This window comes from Aquarana catesbeiana, linkage group LG12 (assembly GCF_042186555.1).
Source record: "Aquarana catesbeiana isolate 2022-GZ linkage group LG12, ASM4218655v1, whole genome shotgun sequence".
Lineage (NCBI taxonomy): Eukaryota > Metazoa > Chordata > Amphibia > Anura > Ranidae > Aquarana > Aquarana catesbeiana.
The window spans coordinates 221,099,810-221,111,456 of NC_133335.1; the positions used below are offsets into that span (position 1 = coordinate 221,099,810).

At 42.1% G+C, this 11,647-nt stretch overlaps 1 protein-coding gene across 1 annotated transcript in view; it reads left to right on the forward strand.

Moving 5' to 3' along the window:
- P4HB (prolyl 4-hydroxylase subunit beta) overlaps positions 1 to 11,647 on the forward strand; it is a 44,069-nt gene extending 32,422 nt beyond the window's left edge. The window contains exons 5-11 of the mRNA XM_073606729.1: positions 2,859 to 2,963; positions 5,006 to 5,131; positions 5,808 to 6,008; positions 7,004 to 7,124; positions 7,225 to 7,406; positions 8,516 to 8,599; positions 10,814 to 11,647. Coding sequence (XP_073462830.1) covers positions 2,859 to 2,963; positions 5,006 to 5,131; positions 5,808 to 6,008; positions 7,004 to 7,124; positions 7,225 to 7,406; positions 8,516 to 8,599; positions 10,814 to 10,894 — 900 coding nt within the window. The 3' untranslated portion in view covers positions 10,895 to 11,647. The remainder of the gene's footprint in view (positions 1 to 2,858; positions 2,964 to 5,005; positions 5,132 to 5,807; positions 6,009 to 7,003; positions 7,125 to 7,224; positions 7,407 to 8,515; positions 8,600 to 10,813) is intronic.

The following is an 11,647-nucleotide window of genomic DNA, read 5'->3' on the forward strand; positions in this document are numbered from 1 at the left end:
CATTGCATGCTAACACATTAAATGCTTGGCTTAGAATCTAAGACCTTTCAGTGGTGTACAGCCTTTCTAGGTTTGCTGGTTCCGGTGTCGCGTCACATTCGGCTACCCATCACATTTTGCTACCCGCAGGAGTGCGCATGCGTGACGCTGCCATATGCGTTCCAACACTGTTGTAAGACCACTTTGCCACAGGGCCCCTTGCGGGCTCTCTTGGCTCGCCACACTTCGGGCACGGCCTCTCTTCGCTCGACATAATTATGATCTAACTCTATTTCCACTTGGCTGGTGGGGCTTGAGCCTGGACTCAGGGGTGTGGCCACAAAATTCTGCACAAACGCAGATTGCCAGAGTGTTGGGATGCATATGGCGGCACAGTCCAGAGGGTAGCCAAATGTGATGGGTCGCCATATGTGATGCTACACCGCTGCTCTGAGTGTCCAGAACATGATATCCGTGTACGTTTAGGAGATATTCATTATACGTACAGGTAAGACTTGTAGGCTTACCTGTAAATAACAGATCAGTGCTTTAAGCAAATAGAATTGCATGTGTTCTACTGGTGGCTTTTACTGACTTCTAGGAACCTTCTGGGAAATCCAGTCTGCTTTCAGAAGCGGGTCCTGATCTAAAGAACATGGCTCACTGTTTACCTATGGGATGATTATTTCTGCTACTGTTGACAGAAAACTCAACTAATTTAAAAATACAGGTTTTAAAAGCATATGATCTCAACGGTGCTTGTGCTCTCCAGGGCAAATGAACATGTAATTACCTTTCTTCCAGGTAAACAGACAAAGCTTAATCCCATATTGCATCTTGTAATTGCTGAGCTTTGCCTTGCTAGTTTTAGACCATAAACTGCAGAATTGCTAAAGCTGTGTTGGATCACTTTCATTACAGCTTAAAGGTACTGGAGTTCATCTCGTAGGTGTCTACAAATTCCCCTGTTAAGCCCCTGTAGCACCTAATGCATCCAGAGCTGATGTATTGTACCCCCATATCTTTGACCTTTAATGTGTAAGCTTTACCTTAGGCCTCATGTACACTGCTGCTAAACGGGCGTTAAGAGCCCATTCACACCTGAGCGTTTTTGTAGCTTGAAGCCTGAAGCTACAAAACACTTGAGGGGTAAAAAAAAAACATTCTCTATGGAGATGGTTCACATCTCCACTCCAAGTCGCCTGAAGCCCTACGCCTGAAGCTCAAACAAGTTCTGGTCCTTTTTTGTCCTGCGAATCGGGCAGATTTGGGCGTTTTTGGAGCAGGAAGCAGATGACAAAATCTAACATAGCAACAAATGATGAAACAGATTATCATTTTTCCTATTGGCTAATAAAAAAAATGCCAAAGCTCAAACTGCATGAAAACGTGTGACAAAACACCGGAAGAAACACTCAAATGCGCTACGCTCAGGTGTGAATGAGTTAGGAGCCGTTAAGCATTTTTTTCAACTGCTCCTGAACTCTTCTGTTATCTTATCAGTACATAAGTACTCTTTTGGAATGCAAAAAAGGGTTCAGAAGCTGAGGCATTTCAAGCGCTAAACGCAGTTGCTTGCGTTTAGTCGCATTACGTTTACAGACAGTTTTTTTTTGGCTATTTTAAAGTTTGTTTTTAATTCTTCTAAACTTGTCAAAACACGTTTTTAAACGTGGGTTACTATCTGTCAAGTTAAATCGTTCAGGAGAGGTTTTAAAAACCTCCCGTGTAAATGAAGCCTAAAAGCCAGGAGCAAACTAGTCACTAGTATTGTCTGTAGCTGATCTTTTCCCTGTTAGAGCCGGTTCACACGGGCGACTTGTCAGGCGACCTAGCCGCCTGACAAGTCGCCTCCCGTTCTGTACAATGGAACCGTTCTAATAGGAGCGACGCAAGTCGCTCCGACTTAGAAAAAGGTTCCTGTACTACTTCTGGGGCGACTTGCATAGACTTCTATACAGAAGTCGTTTTGCAAGTTGCTGCGGAAGTCGTTTGCAGGTCGCCTCGCTGATTTAAAAAGGAATTCCAGGCTTCCCCAAAATTCAGCAGTTACAAATGTAGCTGCTGACTTGTCTGTCTATGGATCCAGCGATGTCCTCACTCGAGCCGATTCTTCAATCAGCTGCAGGTAGCAGAATAGGAAGTAAAGCCTAGTACTACACACGATCAAAAAAAATCTGACAAATGCCACTTTTGAAGCGATTGTATGATAATCTGTTCGTACACCACTTTTGAGACAATCACAACAGGTTATCCGAAGGGACAAACGCAAACCTTTTTCTCATACGATAACCATGTACAATATTCGTTTAATCGGTAGTTATCGTTCTGAAAAAATGGAAGAGTAAGACTGCATGCTCAAACAAAAGAATACATTACATCACCTCCGAAGTTGTATTGTCCAAAAATTTTCTTAAGTTGAGTAACCTTCATGTTTGATACGAGACTAGCATGCAACAAAAGGACTAATTCATCCAATCTCATGTGTACCAGGCTTAAGGTAAACAGGAAGTGGTGCTTAGTGGCTTCACAGCCAGTTTCCTACTGTGCGAGTCGCACTACCTTGTGGATGGTCCCATAGTCTTCCGAGATCTGTGTGTCCAGAAGACCGGGGGGGAGGGGGGTGAACTTCTGGCTTGGATTGCCACAAGTGGGAGCGGTACCTGTCAACCCAAAAAAGTGCCACATGTGGCAGGATGAGGTGCAAACAAGCAGATCTTCCTCCTTTTTGGGTTGTGCTCTGAGGACAAAAGTTTGTAGGCTACTGCTTGGACAATTGACATTCTAGATACTCCTATTAGATGCAGATCTGAAGTCAGGTTCTCTAACCCTTAAACAGATTTGAATGTAATCTTTAACGTGGGTTTTTTTTTTTTAAGTTTGATGAAGGAAAGAATGTGTTTGAAGGGGAAGCAACAAAGGAAGAAGTGCTTAACTTTGTTAAATCCAATCAGCTGCCTTTGGTCGTTGAATTCACTGAGCAGGTAAGTCTTGGTTGTTCATATTGCAAAATCTTTGCACATTGGATCTGACTCTTCAAGCACCCTGCTAATGGCAGATCTGAAAGTCCATGTGCTTGCTGGATTTATGCTTTGCAGTTGCCATTCAGACACCCTGATAAAGATCTGCAGTCCTTTGACATCAAGTGCCCCTGATATTGCTCCTAGTGAACCCCGCTCCCATGAAAGTAGACTGAAATACTTTAGATGCTATGCTGCATTCTTCAGTGTGATGGGCCTTACATTTTTACACGTGAGGCCAGCCATACAAAGTTAAACTCGTCCAGTTCAGCAGGAACAGTGCAAGATGCAAACAGTTAATGGGCAGTGTCGATGTACCAAGTTGATCAGCTTGGGTATAACCAGCCTGCCGGTTTAACTTCTGATTATCACCAGTAGCTCCTAGTAATAATCAGACTTCTCCCAGTGTGGAAAACAGAGGTGATAAGGGCGCTCTGGTGGAGGTGGGTAGCTGGTCAGAGGGATGATAGTGATGAGATGGCACTTCTGGCAGCACTTTGGTTAGAGAAGCAACTCTGAAGATATAAAAAAGGAAAAGAAATGAAAGAACTTTGATATAATGGTGATGTCGACCAAGCTTGTTCCAGCCTAAGCAGCAGCCAAGAAGCTTCAATGAGGTATAAAACAGAGGTGATAAGGGCGCTCTGGTGGAGGTGGGTAGCTGGTCAGAGGGACTTTTCCTTTTTTTATATCTCCCAGTGTGGAAGGCTGCAACACTCGCGCCCTGCCCCGGGAAGACATTGATGATTCCCCATATCAGCTGGGTCTGTTGATGGAATCGTGAATTTCTTTCCAAAGAAATTCAGTGTATGGCTGGCCTAAATTTTTTTTTTTTTTTTTTTTAACTAGAATTTGCTTTTACCCCCAAAAATGTACAAGTCCTTCTGAAAGCAGATGCACTATAAAATGCAATTGCGAATGTACCGGTTAAAATTGCATGCATTCAGGAAATACACTAATTTTTGTGCAAACAATAACCACATTTTGGTAAAAATAGCAGGTTGCTTTGAGTAGCAGATCAAGGCTTAAAGTAAAATTTCCAAGTTTGTACCTAACGGGTAAGCCCCATAGGCATACCCATTAGGTACTGTAACTATCTCTTAAACTTGCACAGTTGAGGAGTTTTACTATATACTGCGCTAATGTCGTTGGCGCATGTGCTTTGAAGGAATGGCTGCCTGTGCCGTTTAGACTGTGCCGTGACTGTTGGCTACCACGTGCATGCACAGGAGTGACGTCACGCAGCTCCAGCCAATCACACAACTGGAGTCTGGACCCAGAAGGAAGACGGGCCAAGATGAATGCGGGGACAACAAGGGCTTTGTTTGCAGGCACATTTCACATAATGTGCTAGTATGTGATGCATACTAGCACATAATGCATTTACTTTGCAGGTAAGAAAAGAGGAGAAACCTTTACTTAAAGTGGGAGTAAACGCCCATGTGTGATTTTCTACATATAGCTAAGCCTATGAGGCTTGCCTATATAGCTACAGTATTCCCAAACTTGTGCTGCTTAGGAGATATTTACTTTAGATGCAGCAGATGACATTCCTAGCTGTGCCATAAACTGACTGAGCTGACAAGGACATCACTCCCCATCGAGAAAGACAAGGTGAAGATGAAGGTGCCTAAAATGGTGACGGCTCACTGCTTGAGTGCTTCGTTTTCAAGTGTCAAATTGTGCTAGTATGTGATGCATACTAGAACATTATGACTTAAACTGCCTGGGACCCAATTTTATTCTGTTTTCTACTGGTTTAACATTGCATGCATTAATGCACAAGTTTGGGTTCGGGACAAATTTTTATAGATTGGGTCCAACCATTGTATAGCTCACCGAAAACATTGCATGCACTGGTGAAATTGCAAAATCTTTAAACTGATGGCTGTAAAAACTATACTAAGTTCACAGCTTGCATTTATAACTATCTTGGTAGACTAGTAAGTTAGGGTGGTGTTTGTACTTCATTGATGGGCCTTGTCTAACCTCTTTGCTTTTTCCAGACAGCACCGAAGATCTTTGGTGGGGAGATGAAGACACACATTCTTTTATTCCTGCCAAAAAGTGCCTCTGACTTCAAAGAAAAGCTGGATAACTTCAAGAAAGCAGCCTCTGGCTTCAAGGGAAAGGTGAGTGGTCAGTTTGTGTGGATGGAGGAAATTGGTCTTCATGAGTGCTAAGAACATTCTTTTGGATGGCGTGCTGGCACTCGGTTTGTAATGGACAAACTAATTTACTGAAGATTTCAGAAGTTTTACTTTTAAAATTCTAATTCCTTCTGTCCTGATGCTTCACAGGAAGTGGAGAACATGTTATATGGATGCAAATGCTGATTTCTTTACAAATAGAGCTCTGCCCACTGTTTAACATGGCAACTAAGGAGTGAGATTGAGGTAATTGGTTTGCATAGTAAGCTTATGAAAATTCAGACTCTCAGTTTATATTCAGAACAATTTTGTTCAAGTGTTTGCTTGCCTTTGTTTTTGAAGAACTTCCCATTCCCAATTGGCATTGGGGGGTGTAGGACGACTGGCATGGGGGTGGGAGTATGATTAGAGAGAATATGCAAAGTACTAAACTTAAACTAGGTCAGCCAGAGCTCCAGGTTACAAGGTGTGGGTATGACAGTGTGGCATAGGAGGCACACATGAATCATGGGTAGGAAGACGGCATCTTGCAGGTTTGCTTGCTAAATATTGGTTTTCTTAGTCTAACTTCTTTAAAACACAAGTGGGTATGTTGTGACACTCTACAAATCTTACCTATCATAAATCTTTTTTTTTTTTTTTTTTTTTTTCTTCCTAGATTCTGTTCATCTTCATTGACAGTGACCATGCAGACAACCAGCGTATCTTGGAGTTCTTTGGTCTGAAGAAGGAAGAATGCCCGTCTGTCAGACTGATTACCTTGGAGGAGGAAATGACCAAATACAAACCACCAAGTGATGATCTGTCCACTGAGAAGATCACCGAGTTCTGTGAAAGTTTCCTGGAGGGCAAAGTGAAGGTAAGAAGTTGACTTGTAATGGCTCCCAGTGAGACCCAGAAGTGAGGAAAGGCTGCAGATGCACATGACTCTGGATCAAATGAGGGCTCAAGTAAAAGGGGGATGCTGACACCTAAATTTAATGCAAGGAATGCCTTAAGGTAAAATGTTTAGCTTTACAACCACTTAAAGTCCAAACTTTAGATGAGCAGGAAATGGTATACACCTGTCAGGTGTGTGTGTGTGTCTTTGCAGCATTGTAGGGGCGGTGTATACGCTGCTCCTAAAGCACCCCTCCCTATTGAAATCAATGGGGCAGCGCTGCCAAACCACCTCTGCAGCTGCACTTTATGGGTGGTTTTAACCCTTTTTTTGGGCTGCTAGCTGGGGTTAAAACCACACCGCTAGGGGCTGAATAGCACCCACACCCGCCCCAGTGTGAAAGTAGCCTAACTAAAATTTGGGGTTTTCAGTGACAATGGTGACACGCAAGTCATCTGACACTCCCCAGTGGGGACACATGGCTATAAAATTTTGATGTGGGTTCTAATTCACAAACGTTGGGATGCAAAATAAAGAATTTAATAAAGGGGTAAGCTTTAATAATGCAAACTGTTTGCAATCCTGGCGCAGGAGTTCTATTGATTTTTCATTCAGGCATTGCTCTTGTCAGGGAATGTTTGATATAGAATGAATTTTGCTTACTTGTGACATGTCGCATTTCACAAACCAACCCCACAGTAGGTTCCTTGTTCTCCTCCTGTAGGCAGAAAAGCCTGGTGCATTTACAGGCCTACTATATATAGAGCTCATAGATGGATGGTGTAACACAATGCTGTTCAAATGCATACCTTGAAACACTGCTTTTCCTGGAATGCAAATTCATTTTAATGTATGGGAGGACCTCGAGGGCATGTCCAAAGAAATGCAAAGTGGGTCCAAGGCTGACATGCATTTGTGTCAGTTAGTATAACCAGGCAGAACATGTTTATTATTATATATATATTTTTTTTTAGCCTCACCTGATGAGCCAGGATGTGCCTGAAGACTGGGACAAGAACCCAGTTAAAGTACTTGTAGGAAAGAACTTTGAGGAAGTGGCCTTTGATGAGAGCAAAGATGTGTTTATAGAGTTCTGTAAGTAAATTTTGGTCTTACTGCTTGTATGACTCGGTCTACAGTGTCCGCTTGTGAATTCTTGGTGTATTGTGTGTTTTTTTTTTTTTTTTTTTTTTAGATGCTCCATGGTGTTTTCACTGCAAGCAGCTGGCACCAATCTGGGACCAACTGGCTGAGAAGTACAAGGACCACGAAAGCATTGTCATTGCCAAGATGGACTCTACAGCAAATGAAATTGACACTGTAAAGATTCACAGCTTCCCTACCTTGAAATTCTTCCCAGCTGGAGCAGAGAAGAAGGTACACTTTTTTTTTTTTTTTAAGGTTTTAATTAACCAGATGCTTATCCTCATGTCTGCACTAGTTTCTTTTCACTTTCAAATTAAATGACCTAGTTCCTACCTATGAAGTGTTGCTTATCTCCCTAGCTCTCAGGTATATTTCCACATCAGTTCTTTTGAGAGAAATTGTAACCAAAAGACTTTCAGACATCTCCAGGTTTCTTAAGCTACAATGCTTCTGGAACATGTCCACTTTGACAACTAGGTCAGCCTGTAACATCTACAACCCTTTCAAAGCAATCTGGGCTTTTTGTTCTGCTTTTTGTATTCAATACCTCTTTGAATTGTACAATTGTCTTCAACCTCTAAACTTTGTAGTCTAAAAACCCTAAATCTGTTTTTTCAGGTTGGCATCTTTACTGTATTAAGATTTTTGAGCACTTTCATCTAATCCCAGCTTTCTTGCTGTGATATTTGCCCAGAACACTTCTGTTGCAGGCTGCCTATGGTGACAGCAGCATTGGCAACTTGCCACACTACTTTGATGTTTAGGTTGCCAGTCTGGTCTGATTGTGCTTCCTGCTGGTGGGCAGGCTAACATCCTAAAGTACCATGCAGTGGCTTGCTGTCAGTCTGCAGTAGGAAATGACATTACTGGCAGGATCTCTAGGTGGAAAGTTTGCATTGGATTCACAAATGTTCTTTATGTAGAGCTAAATTCTGCTGTGGGCTGTTGCCATGTGCACCACATTTTCATTGTGGCACTCTGCCAAAGGCCTTCTCAGCCATGTGACTGCTGTGATCTCCAGTGGTCATCTTTGCCTGGTCTTTGTATTTGGTGACTTTGGCTATCTTGATTTCTGGGCCTGGGATTTGACTCCAGCAAATACTCACGATAGTTTAATATCCCAGTACAGAGATGTGCATGCATAGCTTGGTGTAAGTTTAGAAGAAATATATTACAGGTTGGCAGTTGCTTCGCAATATAAGCCTACCAGAAACCAATTTTTCCTTTTTTACAAGGTTATATTTGCACTTTAAGCACTATGCTAAAAGTTGGTTTACTTGCATTTCAGCAACTTGGTCTTGACATCTTGTAGAGGCTAATATTTTTTATATTCTTTTTAGGTGGTTGATTATAATGGAGAGCGAACACTAGATGGCTTCACAAAGTTCTTGGAAAGCGGAGGACAGGAAGGAGCAGCTGAGGAGGTGAGGCAACCTTAAACACTTACCTAACAGTATTTTTTGTACACGAAGACCACTTTTAGACGTTTCTGCTCTAAATAGCACCTGTAAAACGGGCTTTCACACTGGGACTGCAGAAGAGGCATAGTGCTTTCACACTGGGGCGGTGCACTTGCAGGACAGGAAGCAAGCGGCATCTTTGGGGCAATTTAAGAGCTGTGAATACAGTGCTCCCAAAGTGCCCCTGCCATTGAAATCAATGGCCAGTGCTGCCAAAGCACTTTAATGCTTTTAACCATTTTTTGGCCGCTAGCGGGGGTTAAAAGTGCCCCACTAGTGTCTGAAAAGCACCGCTTAAAACTAGCAGTGCTTTACTGCTAGTGCAGCTGCTGCTTCAGTGTGAAAGTGGCATAAAATATACATAACACTTTACAGTAATTTCTAGCAGAAATGCATATCGACTATAAACAAACTGTCCCTTACTAACATGGGGGCTGCTGGATGTGCTGTGTAAACTGTAGCTGAGGCTACATGCATTATAATGCACTGTGTTCTGGGTGTGAGCCAAGATTTGTCTCATACCTGGAACACAGTATAGCTCAATTTTCACTCCAGTCAAGTACCCCCAACAGGTCATGTTTTCTAGCTTTCCCTCAGATGAATCTGCTGTGGTAATTACCAAGGCAGTGAAACTGATCAAATCACCTGAAAACATGACCTGTTGTGGCTACTTGAGGACTGGAGTTGAGAAACATTGGTCTATCAGATCTTTGCTCAGCCATTCAGAGAAAGCAATGTGCTAGCCATGAATACAAAGCTTCCTCTGGCTGAATCAGTTTGACATCAGTCCACCTTTGACTCAGCCAATCAGGAAGCTGTTTCATATGTTGAATAGCTGCATTGGTGGGTCCTAGATTAGCCAATGCAGCTTTTCAAACACAGATCCTATTTAAATGGCTACATCCTCAGCTACAGTAGATGAGGAATGACAGACATGACATAATGCATGTCACTTCTGGGGTCACTTCCCCCAGGAAGGATTATAAAACAGGAGTTCCTCCATTGGGCAAGCTTTCTCCTGGAACAGATTGGCTCAAACTAGAGAAGTAGGACAGTTGCTGAAGCTGACCATACAAATTGTTCCCACCAAAATGGTTATGGTGGACATTCTTGGTACTGATAAACATAGTTCATATTTTTTTATATGCAATTTTTTATAACATACAAAATTCATTTTAAAAGCAAGATTGAAATCAAACAAATTTCAGGGTTTCCCCAAGTGGTATCTGTTGAAGTCTCAAAGATTGACCTTTCCTCTACTAGTTTCACAGTACATACACCACTTCCTCAGGAGGAATAATTTATAAGACAAATAGTTGAATAAAGCACAAATCAAATACGTTACGATTGAGAAACTTGTACAATTTTATGGTTCAGCAAAAGAATATAAACTAGTTTCTCACTCGATGGGTCAAAGTGTGGAACCAGGCGGCTTGAAAGGCTCCCCCTGCTCAAAAACCACATGGCCCCTATAAAATTAGTGTGTTTTTAATCCATTAAACTTACAAATGGGCAAGTGCTGAATTGAGCAAGAGGAGGTTTGCAATTGAAAACAAAGCGCTTCTACCTTCTAATAAACATCCACAGCTGAATGGCTGGTGCCCAGGCAGATTGCAGTCTGCTGAAGAAGAGAAGATCATTGGCATTGCCATCAAGTGCAGGAAGACATTGGAGTATACAGCACAAACAGTCATTGTTTCCACCATAACAGCCTGTGATTTGCCAGTCACGATGGTGTCACTCCCGCACATGCGCTCAGGAGCCGTCATGCGGCATGATCCACGCATGCCTGTCTTTCTGCAAATATCTCCTAAACTGTGTAGGTTTAGGAGATTTTTTGGTACTACAGGTATGCCTTAATCTAGGCTTACCTGTAGGTCAAAGTGGTCTGGAAGGGTTTACAACCACTTTAAGCTGATGTCTTGCTGCATTAAGGCCGGGGGGGGGGGTGTACAATTTTTGCATACAAATTGCAATAGAGTGCTTGGATTTAGTTATGCCATACAGTTCTAATATTCATGCAGGGCCATGGCAAGAAGGAATTTATGCAGTATGGTTCTATTACTGTTCATGTAGGGTCAGGGCAAGATACAGGATCCTAGGTGGGATTTTTTTTTTTACCAGCTTATATTATGAGTGAGCCATGTAACAAATTCTCAAATGCACTTTGCTTCATAGGATTTGGAGGACTTGGAAGATGCAGATGAGCCTGAATTGGAAGATGAAGATGATGACCAACACAAAAAAGATGAATTATAAAACATATTAAACTGCAACAGCCAGAAGACACTAAGAGTGGAGGGGGAGGAATGATGTCTGGGAATGTATTACATTGTAAAAGCTCTGAAAAGCAGCCAGGGAAAATGCCATCAGTCTGTATTTTTTTTTTTTTTTTTTTTTTTTGGTAAAGGGAGCTTGAGTTTTTTTTTGGTTTTTTTTTTTAATGGTTGTCCATTTTTTTTTCACTGTGATGCGTTATTTTTTTAACACTTTCAGTAATCTGCCCTAATGTAAAGTTTGACACTTGTTGCTGCTTCCTGTATTGTGTTCTGTCTTTTATGTTTTTATTGTGAATGACTTACTCTAGATGGAAAGAATCATTGCATGGCTGGTGTCCTTAAGGGCTGTCACCTCCTCCTGGTCTTGGCCACTCTTAGATTAGATGCAATTAAAAGCTGTAATTGCAGTAATGTGTCTTGAACAGCAACTTTCCAGCATCATTCTTCACCATGTTGCCCTCCAGTGGCTTTCAGTATTTCATGCAGTGTACAGTCTCCCTGGACTGATGGCTCCCAATGGACAGCAGTCCCTCCAGTGACACACAGCCCTGTATTGCAGTTTGTTCTGTCCTGCCTGTCAGGACCCGGCCTCTGAGATTGCAACATATGACACTTTTTTGTTTTTTTTGTTTTGTCACGTCACGAGACATGGGCAATTTTGAACATTTAATTCTGAAAGCATTCCATCATATTTAATTTGGGACGTGTTGGCCAAATAAATAATTTTAATAAA